This window comes from Lycium barbarum, chromosome 12 (genome assembly GCF_019175385.1).
Source record: "Lycium barbarum isolate Lr01 chromosome 12, ASM1917538v2, whole genome shotgun sequence".
Lineage (NCBI taxonomy): Eukaryota > Viridiplantae > Streptophyta > Magnoliopsida > Solanales > Solanaceae > Lycium > Lycium barbarum.
This window is the reverse complement of record NC_083348.1, coordinates 66,013,258-66,039,690: the sequence shown is the minus strand read 5'-3', so window position 1 is coordinate 66,039,690 and position 26,433 is coordinate 66,013,258. Positions and strand designations below refer to the sequence as shown.

Genomic DNA, 26,433 nt, shown 5'->3' with positions numbered 1-26,433 from the left:
CAATTATGACAAACGAATTGGGAACTACATTCGTACAAAAGTTGTTTCATTCAGTAATTGTAGCATTAGAGAGACCTAGCCACACGCCAAAATTCAGGAGCATCTTAGATCAAGAATACACTATAGGAATATATTGAAACATATCAAGAAAGTTGCATACCATAAAGTCTAGTTGCTGCAATTTTAAGTCTCACTTTTTTCTTAGCCTGGTCATAACACTCCAAATATATTTTAAAGGTCTGGCAATCCAATAATGGGCATCAGTGGTAGCTTGGGAAAGATTGATACCGTACCCTTGAAGACATAAAGTGCAGTTAAACTAATGCCACACATAAAGCAAATACCACTACAGTACTAACATAATTAAAAATGAAAAAGCTAGCAAGAGAAATGATTCCAATATACACACTACAAATGACTTTTCTATATAATCCATTAGATTTACTTCAATGAGCTTATTGAAGGAAATAGTATCTTCTTTTCATCTGATCATTAGGCCTGCTTCAGTATAAAATAACTGCAATTTATTTCTTCAAGGGTCCAGTAGCAATCTTTTCCCATGCTTATACCACTAAAGTACTAACATAATTAAACCACGAAGCTAGCAAGAGAAATGATTCCAATATACATACTACAAATGACTTTTCTATAGAATTCATTTGATTTATTTCAGTAAGCTTATTCAAGGAAATAGTATCTTCATATCATATGATCATCAGGCCTACTTCATTATAAAATATGTTTTACAGATAAACATTACTCCTATTTCTTAACCTTTCGAGTCTTTTTCGGTCCAGGCACTTCCATTGTACCAACAGAGCATCCACATCTCCCTCGAAATATCAGAACAGCTCTTCCATTTGGAGGTGCCAGCCTTTTAAGCTCAGCTTCCAATTCTTTGTGATGATCGCGAGGTAACTCGAACAATCCCTTCTTATTGACTCCATCTTTACCTGCAGAATTCGAGTTCTTAACACAATCTTCTGTCTCTAATTGTATATCAAATTCAGCAGCTTTCTTAAGCCCGCGACAATCCGGTTTCCCACATCTCCTGCCAGTACATACAGCAACTGCACAAAGAGCTATTCCAGCAAATAAAATACTAAGTCCTAAACACATGTATACCATTGGAGCTTCAAAAATTTCCTCTTTCAATTCAGAACTAACTAATCTGACAAATTCAGCTATTTTATTCACCAAAAGATTAACAGAAGGATACAACAAAACCCCAGAAGCACCAATCACAGCAATCAAAATCATTACATCAATCAAAGCATAACCAGATTGCTGACAAGCAGGGATACTTAAATGATTCTTGGAATTAGACATGTTCTTTTTCTTTTGCATTTGATTCATTTTCCTCAATTTCAGTCAAGAATCACTTGAATTCTGGGATTTGGCTAAGGTTAATTCTTGGTCAACTGCAAGTACACAGACCATTTGGGGTTGTTGAAATCAAGAAACTGAAAAAAAAAAATCCAATCTTTAACTTAAACCAACATCAAATTGTTCAATCTAGATCAACCCATCATCTATAATTCAGTAAAAAATCACGGGTTTGAAAGAAATGAAAGTTTGTAGCAAAATTTGACAATTTATAATCAGAGTGAATTCAAGATTCATATAAGGGAGAAAAAAGACTAAATTTTTTAACAGTTACTGAAAGGCTAGGGTACTTGGTGTAACATAGACGGCAAGAAAGATTTTTAAGAAGTCAATACTTAACCACTTTTGTCGATTTGGTTTCTTCGTATGAATGGTTTGATGTATTGAATTGAAGAAATATACACGGCAAGGATATTTCCTTTTTTTTTCCCCTATCTATTTGGGCTATGGCTATAGATGGGCCATAGTGTGTCCCACACGTTAATTTTCTTGCTTTCACAAAAGCCCAAACTTTACTTGATTTGGAATCCCTTTGGAAAAGAGATTTTATTATTGGGATTTGGGAAAGATCTTATCAAAAAAGGTTATTTCGGAAAAGTGTTATTTATGACTTACAAAAAAGAAAAACGTGTTTAGTTGCTTGACTTTTTAAAACTTAAGGAAAATTTAAAGTTGAAGTTCGAAAAATGGAATAATTGCACTTTTGGTCTCTCAATTATTAAACGAATTGTGGTTCTGATGTTTGTAATATTTGACTAAGTACATGTAAGTTTTAATTAACTATGATAATATTATGTGCTTTTTGTCTCTTTAGATAAGTAATACTATGTGATATTTAGATTATCTTTACAATTTAATCTCAAGAATGCAGTAAAAATATAAAGTTAATATAGTTCGATAATTGAATGATTAGCAGTTGCTAATTAATTCATTAAATTGACGGAAAAAGGCCTAAAATGCTCCTAAACTATCGAATTTGGTACAAAATACCCTCTGTCCACCTTTTCGCTCCAAAATGCTCTTGATGTTAACCTTTTGGCTCAGTAATGCCCTTATTTCTAACGGTCTCCTTAAAATTAAATAATCATTTATTACGTGATCTAATCTGTTTGGCCCAAATTTGAATCCCTCCCAAATAAAAAAAAAAAAAAAAAACCATGACTTTGACCCGACCAAACTGAAAAAAAAAAAAAAAAAAAAAACTTTACCGCCACCATGTCAAAGATCCAATCTCTGTTCTTTTAAAATAACACCGGGTCTTCTTGTAACTTGAAGCTTCACGCTTTATTAATGGCTTCCATGAAGCTTTCAGCTTTTTTTCTCAGGTTCTAAGCTCTGATTCTATGTTATTCATGCGACCAACTTAATCACCCAATTGATTTTAACACTTGTTCACGAATCTCGAAATTCCGAGGCAAGCTTCAAAAGATCCTCCAATGGCTACTTTCGTTCACTTCTTCAAAGGAGTTTTTTTTTTAAGTATAATACATCACACTTGAGTTTAAGAACCAAATTCCAACATATGAAGTTCAAATCTCGAAATCAAATTTTGAAACTAAGCTGAATGTTCATCAATGGATATCTGATTTTTTATGGAGGTTACATGAGTTTAAACAAGGAGTATTTTTTTCAGCATTCACCTAGATTTCAAAACAAGTAAACTGAATAAACAGGCTAAAATCAGATTCAAACTCAAACAACCCAAAAATTCTAAGTCTGACTTCCCAAAAATAAGAAGAGAAAGAAGAAGATGCTGATGTTGGCAATCAACTGATGTTGTTGATTCATTACTCCATTGTATTTCCATTTTTAGTATTTTTGTAAGGCGGCCATGGGTGTGGCCGGAGACGGAACTATTCTGTCACACCCTCATCTTGATAGGGCATGATGGGTACCCGACTCTCATCAGAGTCGAGCGAACCCTTAAATGTTCACTTTACCAAAACCTGTCATTTCAAAAACTTTTAAAACATGAAACTTTTCCAAATAGAGATCATCGTCTTTATATAGATTTATGAAAAACTTTCAATCAATTACGTACTATCTACCAACTGAAATCATGTTACATACTCTTTTAAAATCTACAAATGATTCGCACTCCTCGACGCCCTATCCACAGGATACTGTCTGCAAAGTCTCTAACATATACAAAATACCATGACGTAAGTACTTTGACCCGGCAACACTCCGAACTGAGATGGAGCTCGCCAATCCCGCTGGAACACCTTTAGCATAGTCTCCTACTCATCTGGGTGTACCTGCGTGGCATGAAACGCAGCCCCCGAAGAAAAGGGGGTCAGTACGGAATATGTACTGAATATGTAAAGCGATAACAATTCATAAACAAGGAGAGGCGTAACAGTAAACCAGTTTAGAGGCAACCCGGAGTAACCTGGAACAACATTTTGAACCGTGCCATAAAGTGCCTTACACGCCTTCTAGCATACACAATGTAAGTACAGCATACCCAAATTCTAGAATACACTATGAGAAAATAGTATCATAATGGTCCCTTCGGACGGCCGCTTCCGGCATAGTAACAATGATGGCCCCTTCGGGCATGCCGCCGGCATAACAATGCTAGTCCTGGCCCCTTCGGGCATGCCGGTTCCGACATAACAATAATAATGATGATGGCCCCTTCGGACATGCCGGTTCCGACATAATACTACCCTGGCCCCTTCGGGCATGCCGTTCCCGACATAATAATAATGATGGCCCCTTCGGGCATGCCACGTCCGGCATTATGATAATGATGGCCCCTTCGGGCATGCCGCTTGCAACATAATAATACTAGTCCTGGCCCCTTCGGGCATGCTGCTTGCGACATAATAATAGTCCTAGCCCCTTCGGGCATGCCGCTCGTGACATAATAATACTGGTTTTGGCCCCTTCGGGCATGCCACTTGCGACATAATACTAATGATGGTGTCTACACTACTCAATCCACAAATATCAATACAAAGAGATACCGCTATGGAGTGTAAACACAAAATCGTAAATGAAACAAATAGTAAGATCTCGCACCCCCTTCGTAGTGGTTTTGAAAATCTAAATAATAAAATCTCGCACCCCCTTCGGAGTGGTTTTGAAAATCGACTTTATGTTTCCTTTAGTACAAAACTAATTTTCTTGAAATCATTAATAAACCACAAACACGTCTCAAGTAAATCTGAGTTAGTATAAGAAAGTTAACAACCATATGCACGAGCAGAGTAGTAGGAAACTAAATGCACATAAATCAACTTTTAGGACTCGATGTATAATTATACTTACCGACGCCTGAAGACTCAGAAACAAGTTTCGACCAATCCGACTTAGTATAAGAAAGTTATGAGCGTTTGAAGCACAGAACCTTCTACGAACGTTTCAGAAGGTATTTTTTTGGAAAATTAATGCAACAATCATACCAAGTACCTTTCAAATATCGCTATGGACATCATTCATTATAGAACCCCCCCCCCCCCCCCCCCCAATGAACATTTCTAAAACAATCTGAGTTCGCTTATGAAATTTATGAACGTTATTCGTTATAGAAACCTCTACGAGCATTTCCAAAACAATCCGAGGTAGCACATGAAAGTTATGAACGTTATTCATTATAGGAACCTCTACGACCATTTTCAAGCAATCCGAGACCGTCTACGAAAATTAGGGACAATACCACTTACAGAACTCTTTTAGTCTTTTCTCGTTATTCAATCATACAATAAGCTCGGCTATACTAAGTATACTCACATCAAGAAGTGAATAATAATCATTAACAAGCTCGGAATCGAGAATAGAGTTACCCCAAGATAAGTATCATAGCTTACTTAGCTCTAGGACATGCCAATGAAAGAAAAGGTAAGCTTTACATACCTGTTCCACGTCCTATTAGCTACGCTTATTTGTCCAAGCTCGCTATCGCTAGTCTACATTCAAGAAGATTACACAATCATTAAACACATTGTCACACACTTGTCTTAGCCTTCCAAATAAATTCACTTATAATCTGCCGAAATTTCGGCAGCATCTCCCATGTAAATACACTATCCCCGAGAATCTAACTCGACCAAATTATCAATCAACAATCCGGGAATTCAACTCGGCCAAATTATCAACAACAATATCAACAATCATATCTCCAACTTCAACAATTAATTCAAAATACATTCTAACATTAGTAGCTCCTTTTACATAATTCGACGACATTTCATTTATATTCAATTCAATCACATACGATCAAGCCAACATAAATGCTCACACGTTCAAATACTTGCCCAAGACCTTACAAACAAGACTCAAGAACACTTCAAACAATCCGCACAATGACCAAAACAACCCAACTAATGCACAATACCACCCGAAACCTCCCAAATGCAACAAGAACAATAACAACACATTTTCTTCCTTCAAATTCATGAACTACACCAACAATCCACACACTAACAACATTGTTTTCCATAATTACAAGAAAGCTATATTCAAATCGCATTAACTTCTAAAGCAACTCTCCAACCAATACAACTTTACTAGAATCATTAAACTTTCTTTCTCATAGAATCCACAACAACAACAACAATCAAAACACTAGATAAAATAATTGACTCATCTTCCTACACAACACACATATACATGGCCACAACCAACATCCATATTTTCATGAATTTCACCCATTTCTACATACTACAACATACACAACCATCCATACTATATAAAAGAAGATTAAATCTTACCTTTTTCCCTTAACTTCTCACTTGGCTTTGGTTGTGAATTTGCAACAAAGAATGATCTACTTGCTCCAACAACTACTCCATGTTATAGAGGACCTTCCAATTGGTAGAAAAGCTAGAAGAAAATAATTTTTGGATCAAAATTTTTGGACTTCAATTTTTTTCCTCCCATGGCCGAATAGGCCCTTGTTCTTTTTCTTTCTCTCCAAGCTTCTTCAAAGTTCCAAAAGATGAGAATGAAAATGTGTTCCATAAGTCATCTTTGACTTATTTATTTTAATTCCATATGGGCCTTGGCCCACTCCAACATGGCCGGCCACTTTGGCCCAAATTATCCAAGCCCAATCTTTTTTTTGTTTTGTTTTGAAATTCATGAAAAATTATTTTCCAAATTTCAAATTTGCCCTTGGCCTTCCTCCATTTTTCTATGAGCCACCTTGCGAATTTCCCTTTTTGCCCCCTAGCCTTTCTTAATATTTTCACTAATAAACAACTCATACATTAAAATAAATTGGAAAATAGTCTTACCCTTAACTTCTTGCAATTGTCTTGAATTATCCGAATACGCAAAATACGGGATATAACATATTCGTCAGAGCAAAGGGATTGGTCTCTGGCTTTAATTGGGGGTTTTCCTTGGTTCATTGCGGATTTTAATTAGGACGGGTACGGGTTGTTAGGTGATCCGGGTTTTGGGTTGAGATTTAATTAGTTTAGGTTAATTATAAAACTAACCAATAAGAACACATCACGTACTAAATGAAATTCTTAATTATGTTACGAGAAAATACTCAAAATACCCCCCAACGTTTGACCAAAATCTCAACTACACACCTAACCTTTGCGTTGGTCCTATTACCCTCCGGACAATTGTTTTCAGTATTAAAATACCCTTTTTTGCTGATGTGGCAGTCCAATATGCCAACCCCCAATTATTAACAGGCGTTTATCCACACGCGCCTGGCCCACGTGCCACATCTTTAATTTCCCCCCATCCCCCCCCCCCCCCCCCACATCCTTCTTTTCTTTTCTTTTACTTTCTATTTCTTCTATACAGTCCACCACTGAATCTCACCCCAAGAGAAAATAATTTTTTGTCCTCTATCTTCCTCTACCAAACGAAAAGATCACTTGTTACCGGTGACCTTCTCCACAGCCATGGCTGACCACTTTCACACCACCAACTATCAAAACTCCATAGCCAATGCCAGAGAGATTCATCATCGCTACTGTCCAACCACTTCTCCACCCTCTCTTAGAAATAATCAAAATCAACCCAAAACACCTTCTCCATCTCAATATACAGTGAATAATAACAAAAAGATACTAAATCAGGTAACAAAAAAAAAACTAAAGCTGCAATTGTAAATCGACATGGAGCTTTCAAGCGGAGCTTTCGCCGATGACCTCGGATGGAGTTCTCGAACCAAGAACCAGATAGAACCTTTCATCATTGTGTCACCAACAAAAAAAACTCTAATTTGAATAGATTAAATGATGGAACATAAGATATTGTTCTATTCATAGATATAAATAATGTCTCAAAACTCGTAGCCTGTAAAATTCCCTCTGCAATCAGTAAGAAACCACAGGATTATTGTGGTCCTGTTCTGGTGGTGGTGTGAAAGGAAGAGTAGGGAAAATGGGTTTTGTGTTTAGGGCTTGTTTGGCTGTGATTGAGAAAAAAAATGAGAAGTTGGGTTTAAAAATGGAGGGAATTTAAATATATCTATGTGGCAGTCCAGTTTGCATTTTAAACACGTCAGATGCTATTTTTTAAAGGCTATAACGCGCCACTGAGCGGTGTAGTCACGCTCTTGTCCACATCAGCAAAAAAGGGGCATTTTAATACTGAAAAAAATTGTCTTGGGGGGTAATAGGACCAACGCAAAAGTTAGGTGTGTAGTTGGGATTTTGGTCAAACGTTGGGGGGTATTTTGAGTATTTTCTCTTATATTACCGTTAAAAATAAGGGCATTCCTGAGCCAAAAGGTTAACGTCGAGGGCATTTTGGAGCAAAAAGGTGGACGGAAGGTATTTTTGTACCAAATCCGATAGTTCAGGGGCATTATAGGCCCTTTTCTGTTAAATTTATGAAGATTTATTATTAGAAGGTTCAAAAGTTCACTTAAAAATTAATAGAAGGTTAGTGTGCTTAACCAAAACTTATAAGAACTAAAGTTAGAATTATCGATATTTGAGGTATTAGAAGTACTTACTTTATTATTTAAGGTTGAAAACCGGACAAAAGATCATGGAAGTTGTTGTGCTTCGTTAGGCAGGTAGTGGAGAAAATATGCGAAAAAACTATTAAAATTTTGGAAAACTTCATTTGAATTACACCTTATGACCACAAATTCGGGATTTAAGAAAGAAATTCCAAACTTAAGAGGTCATTTGAATTAACTGATCATATATATATATATATATTTGATAAGCATGAAGTGCTGAAATTGATTGTACAAATAATCAGTTACATATTTGGATAGAAGTGTTAAAACTGATAAATGATACTAACCCTCTGTTTGGATGATTGTTTCCCGTGGTTCATTAATGTACAGTATGGTATAGTACATTATAGTGTTGTATTGTATTGTACTGTATTAATGAACACAACGTTTGGATAGACTGTATCGTTTGTTGTGGTTTAATAACATTTATATTGTTTGGTTTGACTATATGATACTATATAATAACTTATAAGTTTACTAAAATATCTTTAACTCTTAATTAGAAATTAATTTATATATATTAATAAAACAAAATAGGAACTTTAAAAAATAAGTAGGTAGTGTGTGGGGGTGGTGGAGGGGAGGGTGGTTGTGAGATGAGGGTGGGGGTAGTGGGTGTAGGGTGGGGGTGAGTGGTTGTGGGGCTGGGTAGTGGTGAGGGGTAGTGGGTGGGGGTGGTGGAGGGGTGGGTGGTGTGACGTGGGTGGTAGGGTGGGGGTAGGTGGCAGACGAGTTGGGTAGTTGGGGTTGTGTTGAGGGTGGGTGGTAGGGGTGGGGTGGGGGTGAGTGGTAGGGTGGAGGGTGGGGAGGGGGTGAGGTGGGGTGGAGTGGGGGTGAGTGGTAGGGTGGGGGTGGGGTGGAGTGGATGGTGAAGGGTGGGGTATAAGGGGGAAATAAAATATGTAACCACGGAAAAATCACCAAATCCGTGGTTAAAAAAATTGAAATTTTTCATGGTTATATAACCATGGGATGAACCACGGATTTACAACATCATACCACATAATTTTAAAAACAATGAAAACAAATGTGATTTCTTAGAAAACCATACATTAATGAACTATGGGAAACCACCATCCAAACAGTGGGTAAACAGTTGACATAAGTTGTTAAAAAATATTGATTACCTATTCTTTTCGTAAAATGACTAACCTACCCTTTTATTTTAAAACTTATAAATATAAAAAAAAAATGTGTAAGGAAAAGAAGGAACAACGAATATGGAATGTAGAAAAAGCTAGGGGTATTATTTTGGAAAAAATATTTTGAGATTTAAAAAGAAAGGGATATCGTAAAATCCTTTAGCTACTAAAAATGCTTATAAAGAAGTGCAGGTGCTTACAGCCTTACACAATGAATAGAAACAACGGAAAAGGGTCAAAATACCCTTAACTATGAGAAATTGAAAAAAAATGCCCTCCGTTTATAGTTGGTTCAAAATGTCCTTAAATTATGAAAAATTGAACAAAAATGCCCCTAGTGTTACTTAATTGGGTCAATAATGCCCTTTTTCTAATAAAAATATTTTGTTTCTTTTCTTTTTAAACACATTTTTTTAATAAAAAAATTATTTTTAGAGAAACTTTTCCTAGTTTCTTTTCTTTTAAAATCCCTTTAACTAATAAAAAAGTGGAAAGTAATTTTTTTCTACTTAAACTCTTTTTATCAATTAAGATATATTATCTCATATATATTTTTAATTGATAATATAGGTCATATGTATATAAGATCACCATAACCCCATCATTAATTTTCATTTAGATAACAATTAAATTCTTTGCATAATAAAATAAAAAAATATTTATTTATTAATCTTTTTCCAAATTGAAGTAAGATAAGCATTTGTTGATATATTCCTTGGTTTTAAAGTTAAGATACAACAATCATAATGCCATAAAACTAGAAAATTTATTACATGCTTCAAATCAAAAAATATCTTTAAGATATCGTCCATGGAGTTATTGTTGACCATTTTTTCATTTTAACTCTACAGCCAAGGATTATATTAGCAATACTTATTCAATTTGGAAAAGATTAAGAAATAAAAATATTTCCTATTTTATTAGAATTTTTTTTATAGTTATCTAAATGAAAATTAATGATAGGGTTACTATGACTTATATATATGACCTATATTATCAGTTAAAAAAATACATGGGTAATTTCATTTTAATTGAAAAAACGAGATTAAGAAAAAAATTGTTTCCCATTTTTTTATTAGTTAAAGGGATTTTAAAATAAATGAAACAAGAAAAGGTTTATTTAAAAATAATATTTTTATTAAAAAAATGTGTTTTAAAAGGAAATAAACAATATCTTTTTTAGGAAAGGGGCATTTTTACCCAATTAAGAAATAATAAGGGCATTCTTGTTCAATTTCACATAGTTTAAGAGTATTTCTGAATCAAACTATGAACAGAGAGCATTTTTGTTCAATTTCGTATAATTTAAGGACATTTTTTACCCTTTTCCGTAGAAACAATATGACTTCTTTTAGGATGAAGCAAAGGAAGAATCATATTATACTAAAAGTGGGAAGACTCTAAATCAAAAGTTGAATTATGAAAAAAACCCATTAAACGTTAAACGACACCCCTCATCTAAACACTACTCCTACATTAGTTTTACACCAAATAGTAAATTTACCAACCAATAAATGATAAATGAATTTACCAACCAATAAATGATAAATGAACCAATTAATTAAGAAATAAAACATATTAAATGGCACATGTATCTGCCAAAGCATTTATAGCCTGCTTTTTTTTTTTTTTTTGCTATTTAAAATCCAAAAAGTAACACGTATTTATGTATTTGCTTTTAAAAACCTTTTCTCTTCCTCTTCTAAGAATTGAAAGAGGAATATTTGGCAAATACATAAATACGTAAAGGTGTGACTTTCTATTTCCCATTAAGGTTATATCTAAACTAGAGCTATATGTGAACGTGGGAATTGAAACATGAAGGTGGTAATTCAATGGGATCATATTAAATGGTTAATTTTGGCAACAGTGAACGTGTGAATTGGAAAAGAAATGATGATAACCCGAGTCCTTTCACCAGCTATGAACATGTTAATTGAAAAATGAAGTTGGACATTAAATTGAGATCCAATTAAATGCTAATTATAGCTAAAGTAAACGTGTCTTTGGTAAACTTTTGGTGATTTCATGGATCAGTTAAGAAAGTTAGTAACTGCAATTAAATAGCCAATTAATTATCTTATCAGTTGAACAAAATTACTACTATCAAATTAGCAAATAAAATCTGATTACTGCTGCTGATCGTGTATAAAAGGACTAATGCATTCATCACAATTACAAGCAACACTAAAGGAAAGCTGCTGCTTTATCAAGTAAGTGTATTATTCTTTAGTATTTCCTCTAAGTATTCTTCAAATTGTATACTTTTGTTTATGCACATTTTTTTAAGCAACCTTCCCACGTATAGAACTTGTAAAAAATTGTTTGGATACTTTCATTTTTTGGTTATCTTCCGTTTTATAAAGTTTGTATTGAGTGCCTAATTAATGGATGTTAGGTTTGAAACATGATTATTTTGTTATATTCCATTGTACAATTTATATGCATACAATTCAACTACAACATTTTTTGTCAAATTTATAAATGAAAGAAATCACAATTTTGAATAAAAACAAAAGATCACTGTACATGTAAATATGATGTAAATAAAACTTTAATGTACCCACTAATAAGTATCAATATCTCAAATAACGTAATACTTTTGTGCAGCTTTACGCCATGAAATTGATCATGATATACTTGCCATCCGGAGGAAGACTTATGTTGATTGATTTCTGTACAAATTCTACAAAATAGTATTTTTACTCAATAACAACTTCTTGATATGTATGTGATTGTATAAGGACTACAGTTTCTTAAACACGTGGTAAAATTTTCTAGACATGAAGTATTTGCAACTAAATCCGACGTTACTCATAAAAAAGAAACCAAGAAAATTGTCAAGCTGAATATTTGGTATATATGACGATCGTATTTACGTGACTAAATTTAGGTGTTCAAAAAATATGTAATCATCTTACGTTCAACAATTAAGTTGGTCGAATAGGCTCATCTTTCATTAATTTGAGCTTGTATTTTCTCCCTTCAAATTTGTGTAACTCATCGCAAGCATATTCTAATATTATTTGTATAGTTATAAAATATTTGTACTGATTAGTATGAGATACAAGTACAACATGTCCGGGAATTAGTATATATTTGGAGTTGCATTGGTGTTCAGAGAGTATACCTCTCTGTAGATGTTAGCTAGTAGTAACTAGGCTATACGCAATCATGAATCAGAGGTTTAGCTCATTGCTACTACCTCTGAATCCTGTATATTTCTTTGGATATGAAATAAAAGGACTAAGCCCCCTTAAAGGCGTAAATTACGTAAAAAGAAGCATCACAAGCAGGTCAAGGAGAGCGAGGTAGGTCCTACTTACATAAGTTTTTCTTCCTTTTGATAATGGTTGTGTCCAGCAAGCATAATTCTTTGAGTTAATGGTCAAGAAATGCCTTTTTTTCGCGAGTTTTTACGCTCCAACTATCATATGTTTTTTTTTCCTACCTGAATTATACAATTTATTTATTAAAATATACTTAGTTCTCTTTTCCTACCGGAACTATCACCATCTGCTCAATTGGGTGTGTTTTAACACATAGATGGCGATAGTTCCGGTAGAAAAAGGGAACAACTGATAGGCTGGGTATAAAACTCGCAAAAAAGTGACAGTTTAGATGAGTTTTTAATTGGACCATTATCTCTAATTCTTTCTCAGTAGACAGACAGGAAGGAATAACAACCTAGTGTTTTTTAAAATCTTTTGGTGTAGTATATACTTTTTTATACTTGTCCATGGGGCGTTTCTTTTGCTTTGTTGGTGTGCAATGCAGTTTTGATATCACTCTGGATTTGACTTTGGGTACTCGTTTTGGGGCTCCAATTATTCCACGACGGGGTAAGGAGAGCTATTCAATATTCCTTGGCCTCTCCCGCTAAGCCATTGCACTTTTCCATTCACAGCATGTAAGTGCTTAACTGATCAGTCACCCCTTTAAGGCTGTAATATACATTAAGTTTTGATCTTTTTTTGGGCTTTCTTGTTAATTTGTTTGTTTCATGTTGTCCTATGACTCAAACCAGCGAAATGGTACCTTTAAGACAGCTTGACTGTATCCTCTTAGGATTACCTTGTCGTTTTTTCTTGGATTGGCGGGGGAGTTGGTCGGGATTTGTGGTATTGTCTAGCATACAATTCATTGATTTTCCCTATGAATATTGCTACACAATAAATACAACTATGCCTCAGTCCCTAGGTCCGCATTGTTAATCCTCACTATCCATTTCACTCTTTGAACCCGTTATATTCCATATGCCAAATATATTGCTAACGTTGTAAAAAACATATGTTGTTATTGTGTGTCCTGGCCAGCAACATCTAGTCTAAAACACCTCAAAACGTCATTGTTGGCTTCAACCAATATCATGCTTTGTTTCCGCATTGTTAAATGAGAGAAAGAATGATAAAGATGCATTTTGAGGTCTTTATTTTATTTAGCAACAAGATGTTGGCTAATTCACTTTTAAGAGCATCCCTGTCTTTATGGTTGAGTAAGGTTTACTACGACAAAAAAGGAAAGTTGTTGGGTGTGCGAACAAAGTATCACATTGGTAGCTGAAAAGAAAAATGAGCTACTTATAAGGTGCAAGATACTCTTAATGATGTGAGGTCTTTTGGCAAAATCATGTGGGCTTGGCCCAAAGCGGACAATATCACATCATTTTAAGAGTATCTTTGGACCGTTTAGCCCAACAACCGGTATCAAAGCCAATGGTTTGGCTGGACGAGTATGAAGATGGCGGAGTGTGGCGTGGGAACCGCCTTAGTGCCTTTGCCAGTCTATGGGCCAGTTTATGACGACCTTTACCCGTAGCTTTGAAGACGCATACACAGCCTTTGGGCTTCGGTGATCGTAAACACTCTGACGATGTGGGTGGCACACAGACATGTTGAATCTCTGACCCGTGAATTATGGTAATGAGCCATGTGGAACTTAGTTCGAGGGGGATATTGTTAGGTGTGCGAACAAAGTACCACATTGGTAGCTGAAAATAAAAAGAAGCTAGCTATAAGGTGTTGGATACTCTTAATGATGTGAGGTCTTTTGGTAACACCATGCAGGCTTGGCCCAAAGCAAATAATATCACATTCTCTGTTCCTTCATAAGCCTTTGTTTCATTTCTTTTCAAGTTGTTCACATGAGATTCAAGGATCATCTTTGCATAAATCAATACTAACTCCTCGGTCACCTGGCTTTTAATTTCTGAAATTAGAGCAGAAGAATTCCGTAACGGTTTTTAATGACTTGTAGTGAAACAATATGTAGAGGTTAGCTCTTGAATTGCAAGAGACTAGAGAGACTGTCCATTGACTGCAGACGTTGTGTTAGTTAATAAAAATAGTTAATACTTTATATAACATATTGTTTATACTTCGGGTAAATATATATAGCTATATTTATAATAAAATGTGTGCATAAACTAGTCTTCACACACGCTCTTCAATTCTCCTCTGTCGTTTCTCTTATTCAGTCACATGGTGTCGGCACTAAGAGGCGTCCTTATTTGAACCTCAAAGCCATTAAGAAAAGTATTTTCAAGTGGCTGTCCAAGAAAAGTAGTCAGGTATGCATCTGAGAAGGTGCATTGCTAATACAAAAAAATAGAAGTGTCCTATAACAAAAAGGCATCCTTCTCTAACAATATAAGCTTTTAGACGTGGTTCACAAAATTCAATTGTCTGCACTTCAGAAAAGGAGTTGGGATTTGTCTTTCTTATGCAATCCACATATTCCGACGCTCTCTACATATTATTTATTTATTATAAGTGTCCAAGAGGAACTAACATAGCAATGAATGCTTGTACCAAAAGTTATATAAATTGTACACTTTAACCAATTACTTTTTTATCCCACGTGGACATATGTCATAGTCCTGAATATTTATTTTCTTCTCATGTATACATGTATGCACTTCAATTTTAATTCTCCGACATATTTATTTCCTCTGTGCACTTTTACTTGTTCACTTTTGACTTTTCAAGTTCTTTAAGAATTAATAAATGAAGTAATCCCTCTGTCTCATATTACTTGGTCACATTACTAAACTACTTTTTTATCCCATGTGGACATATGTCATAGTACTGAATATTTATTCTCTTCTCCTGTATACACGCATGCACTTCAATTTTAATTCTCCGACACATTTATTTCATCCGTGCAATTTTACTTGTTCACTTTTGACTTTTCAAGTTCTTTAAAAATTAATAAATGAAGCACTCCCTCTGTCCCATATTACTTGGCCACATTACTAAAAATATATGTCCAAATTACTTGTTTATTTACAAAACCAAGATAAAATTAATTAAATCTTTCACATCTTACCCTTAGTAATAAATGTTCTTGAAAATAGTCAATTTTGATTAGAATGTATTTATTGGAGAGAGATAGGGGTAAGATAGTAAAATACACCTTTTATATATTTATGATTCCTTAAAGGGCGTGCAAAAGGAAAAGTGGCAAGTAATATTGGGACGGATGGAGTATATATTTTACCATAATATTCATATTTAATGGTGTAAGTCTCAATAGCCTTGGAAAATGATTTGAAAATGAGTAATTAATGTGAATGGTAAAATTAATAATAAGAACAAAAATTTCTTTCTCTCGATATGTTAACATGGACAAGTAAAAGTGAATGGAGGGAGTGATTTTTATCCCCATTTTCCTTCTTTGTCAATAATTTAAACGTGAAGAGAGGAAGAACAATAGCAATGCAAATTTGTACTAAAAATTATATACATTGTACACTTTAACCAACTACTTTTTTATCCCACTTAGACATATGTCATAGTACTGGGTATTTATTCTTTTCTCATGTATATACATATGCACTTCAATTTTAATTCTCCTACGCATATTTATTCCCTCCGTGCACTTTTACTTGTCCACTTTTGACTTTTCACGTTCTTTAAGAATTAATAAATGAAGTATATATTTTATCATAACATCCATATTTATTGGTGTATAGTCTCAATAGCCTTAGAAAATGATTTAAAAATGAGTAATTAATATGAAGGGTAAAATAAGAAGAAGAATTTTTTCTTTCTCCTGATATGTCAACGTGGACAAGTAAAAGTGAAGGAAGGGAGTGAATTTTTATCTCCGTTTTCCTTCTTTGTCAATACCTTACTTATTTTACTCTCTTTTGCATTCTCTGATTATTGTTTCTTTACATTTATAAAATGTATTACTTTATATTTTCATTTCAGAATTAAAATTTGGTGATTTACGATATAACATATATCTTTCTAATTTTGATTTCTTTGTAACAATTCTTTTTATCTATAATTGTTAAAATAAAAAATTATAATATATTGTTTAATTAATTTAATAAAAATATTTTATTAGTTTTGCTTTTAAAAAATCCAATATATACAACAATGGTTTTTATGTTTGGATCTGAACAATTAATTAATTGAGATGAATATCAATCTGTCGGTATACATATAAGATATAATTTAAAAGAAAAAATCTAGAATCAAAATATTAATTTTCCCTCATATTCTTACTAATTTTCTTTTTCACATCGATGAACAACTTTCATTGTCATGACAATGAGAAAAAAAGTCCGACTCTTTCCATCTCAAAGATTTAAATTCATCATATGTTTTTAATATTTAAACTCTATTTTCTAATTATAACTAAAGTGATGGTACATAAAATACATTTTGTATATGTTGCTATATATAATAACAATTAGAATGTTTTTAAAAGTTATTTTCAAAATACAAACCTTAAACATTGGCTAATTAAAGTGAATAAACATATTCGGTCCGTGCATCGCACGGGCATATATTGCTAGTAGGCTAGCTAGGATTTGTTGTGAAGTCTCCGATGTACAAATTCTTTTTTAATAAGTAAAAAAAAGAATGTACAAATGTTCTTACTGGAGTCAACTTATATCATTCATTTCTGCTTCAATACAATAGAGCATTTTTACTCCTAAAGGTTGCTTGATGTCTTTGAGGCCTTATCGACAATTTGAGTTAATTTGGCTGCACATGCTTTGAGGTGCTGTTGGTTAGAAAGCACTAGATTTGAACTATTTTCGATACTCTAATTGGTCTGATCTGGCTTGGTGGATTTATTTGTTTGGGTCTGTATCGGAGCACTCATTCATTTTGAAGTCTTTGGTCTAGTCCACAATTTTGAAATCTAATACTTGTCCAAATTTTTCTATAGAGACTTGAGATTCATATGAATCCTTGCGTGCAGTTTAGAATCATATCTTTGACTGTTGACAACTCTTTTAGTCTCTGAGCTTTCCACAACTGATTTGGTTCCTTTAGTAAATTATTTTGTAGTAAATTAAAGGATTCAAATCCCTTGTCATTGCAACTTGTCTTTATCGAAAGAAGTTCAGCATTTTCTGTGTTTTGCTCCGTGCAGATTGGACTTGCCAAATTATTTTGAATATAGACAAGTGATGATGAGAAAAATGATGCTTTAATTTTGTTTTGGACCAACCCTGCTTTTCCATTTTTTGTAATAACTAGTATTATTTTATCTTTTGGCAGATGATAAGAGACCTCCTGATTCAGATGTTGGTGTGAAATCTACGGAGTGAGCTTGCCATCTCTTTAAACTCTTCTCAGTCTTCTACGAATGGAATGGTTATTTATGTTATTACAAAGACAACGAATAGTGTTGTAATGTTATGCTTCTGGTTATGTTCGCCGACGGAAGAAGATGCTCTTCTAGAGTAACTTACTGTTTGAGAAAACCTAAGAAGTTTTACAAGTGTTTCAGATATTGTTGAGACAACTAGGACTAGTCGTGTAGAATGAAAAGAAAGAAGTTACCTAAGACTTCAGGATGTAGAATTTCCATTATCAGTCAGAAGTTACATTCATTGGGTCACCGTTTGGGAAAAGTCGTAGAAAGCTTGGTGGGGAATTCATCATCTTCTTTATTTTCTTCCTCTTGAATACAAAGACTTGACATTTGTGCTTCTCTTCCAAAGAAAAGAAAAAAAACAGTTGACCTCATTTGTACGAGGTGACTTATTTGTCTGGATAGAAATTAAAGAAAAGACACAAACAACTCTTGATCTACTGGGTAGTCGTCCTATAAGGAGCCATGATTTGGAATCGTGAGATAAAATCATAATGATTTAAAGTTGAAGTTTTGTTTGGATATACAATTTGAATTTCTTAAGTTGTTTTTTTTATAAACATAAAAACCTCACAAGTTGTGAAAATCATCAAAGCAATCCCAATTCTTATACAATCGTACCAAACGAGCAAGTCATAGTTCATAACAAAATTAATACCCTACTAGAAAGCCTTTCTAAAAAAATAGAACATCAATTAATCAAATTTTAGTTCAATAAAATGGAAAATTGAACATGAATTGTCGTATAACTACTCTTTAATATAATCCTCCCACATGGTGGGTAAGAATAAATTTGTTATAAATATACTACCAACTTGTAGATCTTTTGATATTTGATATGGTCGGTAAACATTATTGGTAAATATATCAATCAACTTATGGATCTATTTTTATAAAATATAAACCTATGGGTCAACTTTTACATTTAAAAAATTTGAAACCATGATTTGGCCGCTAATAACATGTACAGCGCCTAAGCCGAATTGTGATTACTCATGCATCAAGAAAAGTATAATTGACCAATATATTTAGAGATAAGAGTCAAAAACACATCTCAACTATTACTTTTTTATTTTTTTGTGTCTCATACCTAAACTATCCGAAATGAGACTTTTTTACCTAAACTATCACCAGATATTTAGCAAAACACACATGAACGCTGACTAGATTAAATGTTTGACCTCAAACATCAAAATGCGCGTGCAGCATAATTTTCTCAAATTTTTTGTCCATTTGGCATATGTAACAGCTATAAATGAGCTGACTCATTATTTCTTTTTTTTTAATCTCCAATTAATTCTTTAAAACCCTAAGCTCTCCCCCTTCTTCTTCATCATTTCTCAACCAATTTTTCTTCATTTCTTCTTCTCTTGTGTAGATTTTCTCATTTATTTCTTCTTCATTATCAGCCTTGTTCTTCATTTTCTTCTTCTGTAAGAGCTAATCAGATTTTCTCCTTCAATTTCTTCATTGGTCATATTTTCTTGTCAAAATGAGGAAGAATGTCTTTTGCAAATGTGGGCAGATTATCCATGTGGAATTAACTTTTAACCTAACAATTAGTTCTACCACGATGGAATTATTTATCTACGTGGAGTGCCACATCGCACGATTTTTTAAACAAAAAAGAGAGTGCAGCACACACCATCATATATAATTAAGTCAAGGTGTGTTTTGCTAACTATCTGGTGATAGTTTAGATAGGAAAATCTCACTTCAGATAGTTCAAGTATGAAATACACAAAAAAAAATGTGAGAGTTAAGGTGTGTTTTTGACCCTTTATCTCATATATTTAATTAGGTACAAGGTCGGAAAAGATAGAAGAAAGTGCATACATAAATTTGAAACTTCGAACTCATAGGTGGTTGTTTTGAATTGAATAAGCCATTGTGTTTTTTCTCAATTACGATTTCTGTTAAGCCAAGCTGGAGTATTTGATTTGCTATAACATTAATTTTTTCATAATTTACAAGCATCACCTACACTTGATTACCTTAACGAAATAATAAAGGCAGAATACTTTATTATCCACTAAACTTGACATGATTTATTTGGTGCATACCTAAATTCTTCATAGTCTTAATTATTCTCATATGCTTCACATAAGGGGTTATTAATCCCACTTCAAACTAAACTAGACGGTATTAGGCGGCCTATGAATTAAAGGTGTGTAAATGATTTTCGGAACAAGTTTAAGGGAAACTTATGTATTCCTAGTTTTATCATGAGATCATAGTTAGCTAATATGTATTATTTTAATATTTCATCTATTCCTTATACTTGTCCAGTTTGCATTTTGCATAATATTAAATAAAATTTTATTTTACTGAATTACCTCTATTAATTAGGGGTGCTAATCCGGTTTTGTGTATTACTGATTCAGTTTATCGGTTTTCACTTTGTAAATGCGCTAAACCGATAACCAAACTATTAAGATATTCATTATCGGTTTTCGGTTAATCGGTTTACGATCCTTAACGGTTCGGTTTTTGGCTTAACTGATAAGAAAATGCTCTAATTTTTTTTATTTTTTTTTGCTTTCTCTTATTTTCGTTTTTTTTTTTATATATGCACTACCTTCATGCATAAAAGTCTACACAAATTACAAGCAGAAGCAAATTCAAAGATGTTATTACTAAAACAAACTAATTTTCTTTCTTCTAGTCGAGGGAGGCAGAGAGACAAGAGACCTAGCTTGAGAAAACTAAAGTGTCGCCTGCGGAAATAAGGTCCTGAAAGTAAGAATTTAGGAAATAGGGTTTGTATTTAAAATCTAAAGCCATTAATATAATTAGGAGTAAAAAGGTAAGTTTAATATAATCTTGTTCGGTTATCAGTTTAACCATTAACTTAACCTCAAAACGAAAAACCGAATCGGTAGTCCACTAAAAAAATTACAAAACCATCAACCCAATAGCTACTGATAAACCAATAGTGTTTTTTTCGGTTCGGTTAAACTAGTTTTTGCACACTCCTACCATTAACTATGCTTTGAAAATCGAAATTTGACTATTATTAATTCATTAAATTTTAGAAATAATTATTTAATAATATGAATTAAATTTTAAAAATAATTAATCTTATCTTAGTTTGCTAACATAAATAAGTGAAAAAGAATCTTAATTTGCTAACGTAAATAAGTAAAAAACGGAACTTATGTTTAGTATAGTACATTGTACAACTTATAAAAAAATAAAAATAAAAATAAAAAACGTAAGAGTATTTGAGTTTGCTGGTTCTGCACGCTTTGTAGTGTCCAACATTTTGCCCAACTTGTATTATCATCCACAAGAAAATAGAAAAGTCTATAAAATGAAATTAAAAAAAAAAAATTAATCTTATCTTAGTTTGCTAACATAAATAAGTGAAAAAGAATCTTAATTTGCTAACGTAAATAAGTAAAAAACGGAACTTATGTTTAGTACAGTACATTGTACAACTTATAAAAAAATAAAAATAACAATAAAAAACGTAAGAGTATTTGAGTTTTGCTGGTTCTGCACGCTTTGTAGTGTCCAACATTTTGCCCAACTTGTATTATCATCCACAAGAAAATAGAAAAGTCTATAAAATGAAATTCAAAAAACGTAGGCAAAGCCGAAAAGTTTGGTGACTTTGTAAAAGGTGGGTCCAAAAACGAAGAATTTGGGGATGAGAAGAAAAGGAAGAAAAAAGGTAGTGCTGACTCAGATAAAAAAGAGCCCTTTCACTTTATGGAGAATCAAAAAGAAGAAAAAGTAGAAATAGAAAATCTCGAAGCCACGAAAAACTTGTGGCTGAGAATTGTTTTCTCTATCTGACGTGGCATATGAGCTGTATTTAACATTTTCTGCACGTAGTCTCCATAAACAAGTTGCTTCTCACTTTTTTAATTCATCAAAACAAAATGTTATAGAATTTGATTTGTCTTCAAATCAGCAAATTGTTTGATTACATTTCAAATTCCATGATTGATAGAACCGACTATGCTAAACTATATACGTATGCATTTTCCCTTCCTCATATTTGTTTTGATTAGCCAAATAAATCACTTTCAAATAAGTTGATTTTAAAAGTTTCGCCAGATAAATTATTAATCTAACTAGTTAGAATGACTATACTTATTTATTATTCATATAGCAATAAATTGTATTTAAATTTTATATCATAATCAATAGAAAACACTCCTTTCACCCATTTTTATTTGTCCTGTATTAACATGACACGCTTCTTACAAAGTCATAAATAAAATCAATCAAACATACTTTGAAAATTATACAATCATTAATAATTTTTTGAAGTCTTTAACCCAATAATTAATAATGAGAGCGAAATATGTATGGAATGTTAAATTATGTTTTGACTTTCAAACTGGACAAGTAAAAGTGAATCTCTAGTACAAGTAAAAATGAATGAAAATATTTAAAAAGAAAAAACAGGTATACATATTATGTGTGTCGGAATGTGTCAGATCTATGGGGAGTAACATAACATGAGATGAGACCCAATCCCCAAACTCGCCGGACTTGTTTGTTGGATTGTCTTCTCTTTCTTCTAACTTGCTATCTTAGGAACTTGAAAAAGTGCATACATAAAACTCTACACCAAATATGTCTGAACTCAAAGACAGAGACCCTGCTATAAAACTCTTCGGTAGAACCATTCAGTTGCCGGATTCTCCTCAACACGATGAGGATACCAAAGGAGGAGGAGAAGAAGAAGAAGAAGAAGAAGAAGAAGAAGAAGAAGAAGAAGAAGAAGAAGAAGAAGAAGCTCAAAAGGTACTTTACTTTGTTTTAAGACTTAAATGTTAGAATATAAGCTGTTGATATTTCTTGTTAGGAATTTGTATGTGACTTCCCATTGGACTCTGCTTCACCTCAGTCAGTAGCATTTCCTTAGGGTTTTGAATCAGAGAAAAACTATAAACCATTTCTTTTGGATTGAAATGGATTAAATCAATATCTTTAAAGGAAAGGCCGTGTTTTTGTTGAAATTTATTGCTTTATCGATTAGGTCACGTATTCATAAAATATTAATTGGTGTCCCATAATTTTTAATGGCAAGTTATTAATTTTACAATGGATTTAGCTTATATTAACTGATAGTGTAATACAATTTTTTTTTTGTTTTTTGTTTTTTGTTTTTTGGGTCAGTGAAATTTAACATCGTATAGAAGTTGACTTGCCTATTTTTCAAGTTACTAATTCCAATTATTATGGGTAGTTACCTGTAATAATCATTTAGATTACTTGATAGTGTAGAAAACATTTATACTTTTATAGAAGTTAAACTCTGTTATAATTGTTCTGTGATTCATTAGAGTTCAACTTTGTTCTATCAATCAAATCTCTTTGTTCAACATCTTTCACATCTCTATATCTAAGATTAGTTTTACTTTCCTATGTTTAGTTCCTGTAATGGACAATCAATTTGCGTGAACAAAGAGTAGTTTAATTTTTGACTTGCTAACGGAGTTGTTTTACTTAATCTGTTATGCACCCGTATCCTTCGTCCTCCCTGGTTGTTGATTCCTTCATGATTATATAAACTACGATTGTGTCTTCGTTTTTACCTCTGGCCTCAATATGTCTCGCTACAACCTTCACATATCTTCTTAAAGATGGAGAAGCTTGGTTGTTTCAATAGTTATAAGAGACTAGTGAAATCTTGTTGAACCGTTTCTGTTGAGATCTCCCTAAGTTTTCCGATAATTTGAATAGTTTAAAAGAAGGGTTTACCGACTCAATTTACTCCTCTGTGATAATGCATCACACATACAGGATGACTTTGGAGGAAACCTGGATGATGATGAGGATGAGGTGGAAACTTCGACTGGCAAGGAGTTACCGGATCAGAATTCAGATCCAATTAAAACTGATGATAGTATGAAGGAGCCACCTGTTGATAATGACTGTTCAACGAGACCCTCAAAAAGTGAAGAAGAGCAGGGAGAAGCAAGTAATTCGCAAGAAAAAATCCTCAAAAAGCCAGACAAGATACTTCCGTGTCCCCGGTGTAACAGCATGGAAACCAAATTTTGTTATTTCAACAATTACAATGTGAACCAGCCTAGACACTTCTGCAAGAATTGCCAGAGATATTGGACAGCTGGTGGGACCATGAGGAACGTGCCAGTAGGTGCTGGTCGTCGGAAAAACAAGAACTCAATTCCACATTACCGTCAAATATCTGTCTCTGAAACACTTCCGAATGCACAAGCAGATTATCCAAATGGAATCCAGCATCCTATTCTTGCATTTGGCTCCACTACACCACTCTGTGAATCAATGGCTTCAGCTTTGAACATTGCTGACAAAACAATGCATAACTGTTCACAAAACGGGTTCCATAAACCAGAAGTGCCTGGGGTTCAAGTTAGTTACGGAGCGGGAGACAATGGAGATGACCATTCTAGAAGATCGTCCGTCACTACTACAAATTCAGAGGTTGAAGTTAACAAAATTGTACCTGACCTGCTAAGGACGAACTGCCATAACTTTCCACCTTACTTGACTTGCTATCCTGGGACTCCTTGGCCATATCCATGCAGTTCTGTCCCCTGGAGTCCTCCTGGTTATTGCCCTCCAGGCTTTCCTATGCCGTTTTACCCAGCAGCTTCTTATTGGGGTTATACTGTAGCAGGTTCTTGGAATGTCCCTTGGGTGTCCCCAGTTAGTGCTTCCTTAACCCAAACACCTCCGACTTCTGGTCCTGGTTCTCCGACTCTGGGGAAACATTCGAGGGATGAAAACGTACTAAAACCCGTGAGCAGCAAGGAAGAGCCTTTAAAAGAGAGTAATCCTGAGAAGTCCCTCTGGGTTCCAAAAACTCTGCGAATTGATGATCCAGGAGAGGCTGCAAAGAGTTCTATATGGGCGACATTGGGAATAAAACATGATAGTGTCGATTCCATTGGTGGAAGTCCTTTCAGTGCTTTTCAGCCGAAGAATAATGACAACAATAGTGTTTCAGAAAACTCTACTGTATTACAAGCAAACCCAGCAGCAATGTCTCGGTCAGTAAATTTCAATGAGAGCTTATTAGAAGTTGTGGAATCATTAACATCAGACAATGATGGCTAGGCCAGGCAGGAATTCTTCAGCTCAGTAACTCTTAACTACTGTTACCTGTCGGCATATTTTGGTTAGAGCAAGTTCTTCACAGTAGTGTTGGCGAAAATGCAGGATAGATTCCTTCAATTTCTTTCGGATCGGAGTAGATGAATATCTAGCAGTTAATTCTCCTTTTTGTGTGGAAAAGAAAGGTGTTTTTTGGTTGATAGCGTTTTCTTTTTCTCTCTCTCTCTCTGTTTTGCCACTTAGTTGATGTACATACTTGTATTTGAGAAATGAGGGATAAACTAGGCTGTTTGTGTACCAAATTTGCTGTGTGATGAATAAGTTGGCAGTAAATTTAAAAAGTTTATTATTTGCTTAATCGTCTGTTGCGAATCTTACTAGTAATGCACTGCTACGGATGGATTGTCAGTATATATTTCCTGAGGATGCTCTAGCGAGTTATTTTAGCTCATCTCTATGAGATGTATCTTTGCTTATCTGAAGAACCTTACCTTTCAATTCTTCCTCTAGGTGTCGGCCTTTCATTTTTGTAAATTAAAGGGTAATGCATAATTTAAACTCTCTGTGGTGCTTATCGATACTATTTTTTCAGAGGAAAGCAGAAAGGAGTTGATTCCACCCATACCAGTAACATATTTAGTTGCAGAGGACTATGCTGAAATGGAAAAAATAAAGGTATTGCAAAAGACACTTGATGCATCTTTATCTTTAGCAGGAGTTGATTCTCTAGTGAAGAAGAGACACCGCCATTTTATGGCCAACTTGCCAAGGGAAAAGGTAATGGATTAATTTACAATTAATCCACAAGCTTCATGGTCCTTTTCCTATTGATTCCAGTACTTGTCAACCCATTTCTGTCTATGTGAACAAATAGAACCATAGAGCAATCAAGACCATGTTAACTGTCTGCTAGCTATGTAATGCCTCATTATATCGATTATATTGGGGTCTTTATGAATCAAATTATCCGTGGCCTTCGTCGCTTATGCTTTTAAGCCGTGGATTCTTGGCTTACTTCTTTTGGGTAGCTTGGGGCTTTAGTCAAACCTAGGCTGAGGCTGTCGTCTAATCTAAGCTTCATTTAAGCTTTTACTTTGTGATCTGGTTCTTGCACATATTTGTAGTCGGAAGAGCTATTATAAATTGGTATGATGAGCGAACTATTGTAATCTAAGTCATCTACTTGTAATGGGAGAGATGGAGTGTGGATGTGTTTTCTAGAGAAATTTCTGCTCCTTATTTTCTGGCATTCCTCTGGTTGTAACAGCCAAAATGATT

At 33.9% G+C, this 26,433-nt stretch overlaps 1 protein-coding gene and 1 pseudogene across 1 annotated transcript; one reads left to right on the top strand and one right to left on the bottom strand.

Moving 5' to 3' along the window:
• Positions 1-502: 502 nt before the first annotated feature.
• Positions 503-1,806, bottom strand: LOC132622603 (uncharacterized protein At5g19025-like; annotated as a pseudogene).
• A 20,704-nt stretch (positions 1,807-22,510) lies between these two features.
• Positions 22,511-25,513, top strand: LOC132621294 (cyclic dof factor 2-like). The gene is made up of 2 exons (XM_060335511.1): positions 22,511-22,854; positions 23,857-25,513. Exons 1-2 carry the CDS (start codon positions 22,684-22,686, stop codon positions 25,156-25,158), a joined length of 1,473 nt encoding a protein of 490 aa, XP_060191494.1. The 5' UTR covers positions 22,511-22,683; the 3' UTR covers positions 25,159-25,513.
• The last annotated feature ends 920 nt before the right edge of the window (positions 25,514-26,433 follow it).

Bases quoted from the DNA above. Each gene is read 5' to 3' on its own strand.
- LOC132621294 (XM_060335511.1), top strand. From the start codon at position 22,684: ATGTCTGAACTCAAAGACAGAGACCCTGCTATAAAACTCTTCGGTAGA. The intron at 22,855-23,856 runs GTACTTTACTTT...TCACACATACAG, and splicing joins AAGAAGAAGAAGCTCAAAAG to GATGACTTTGGAGGAAACCT.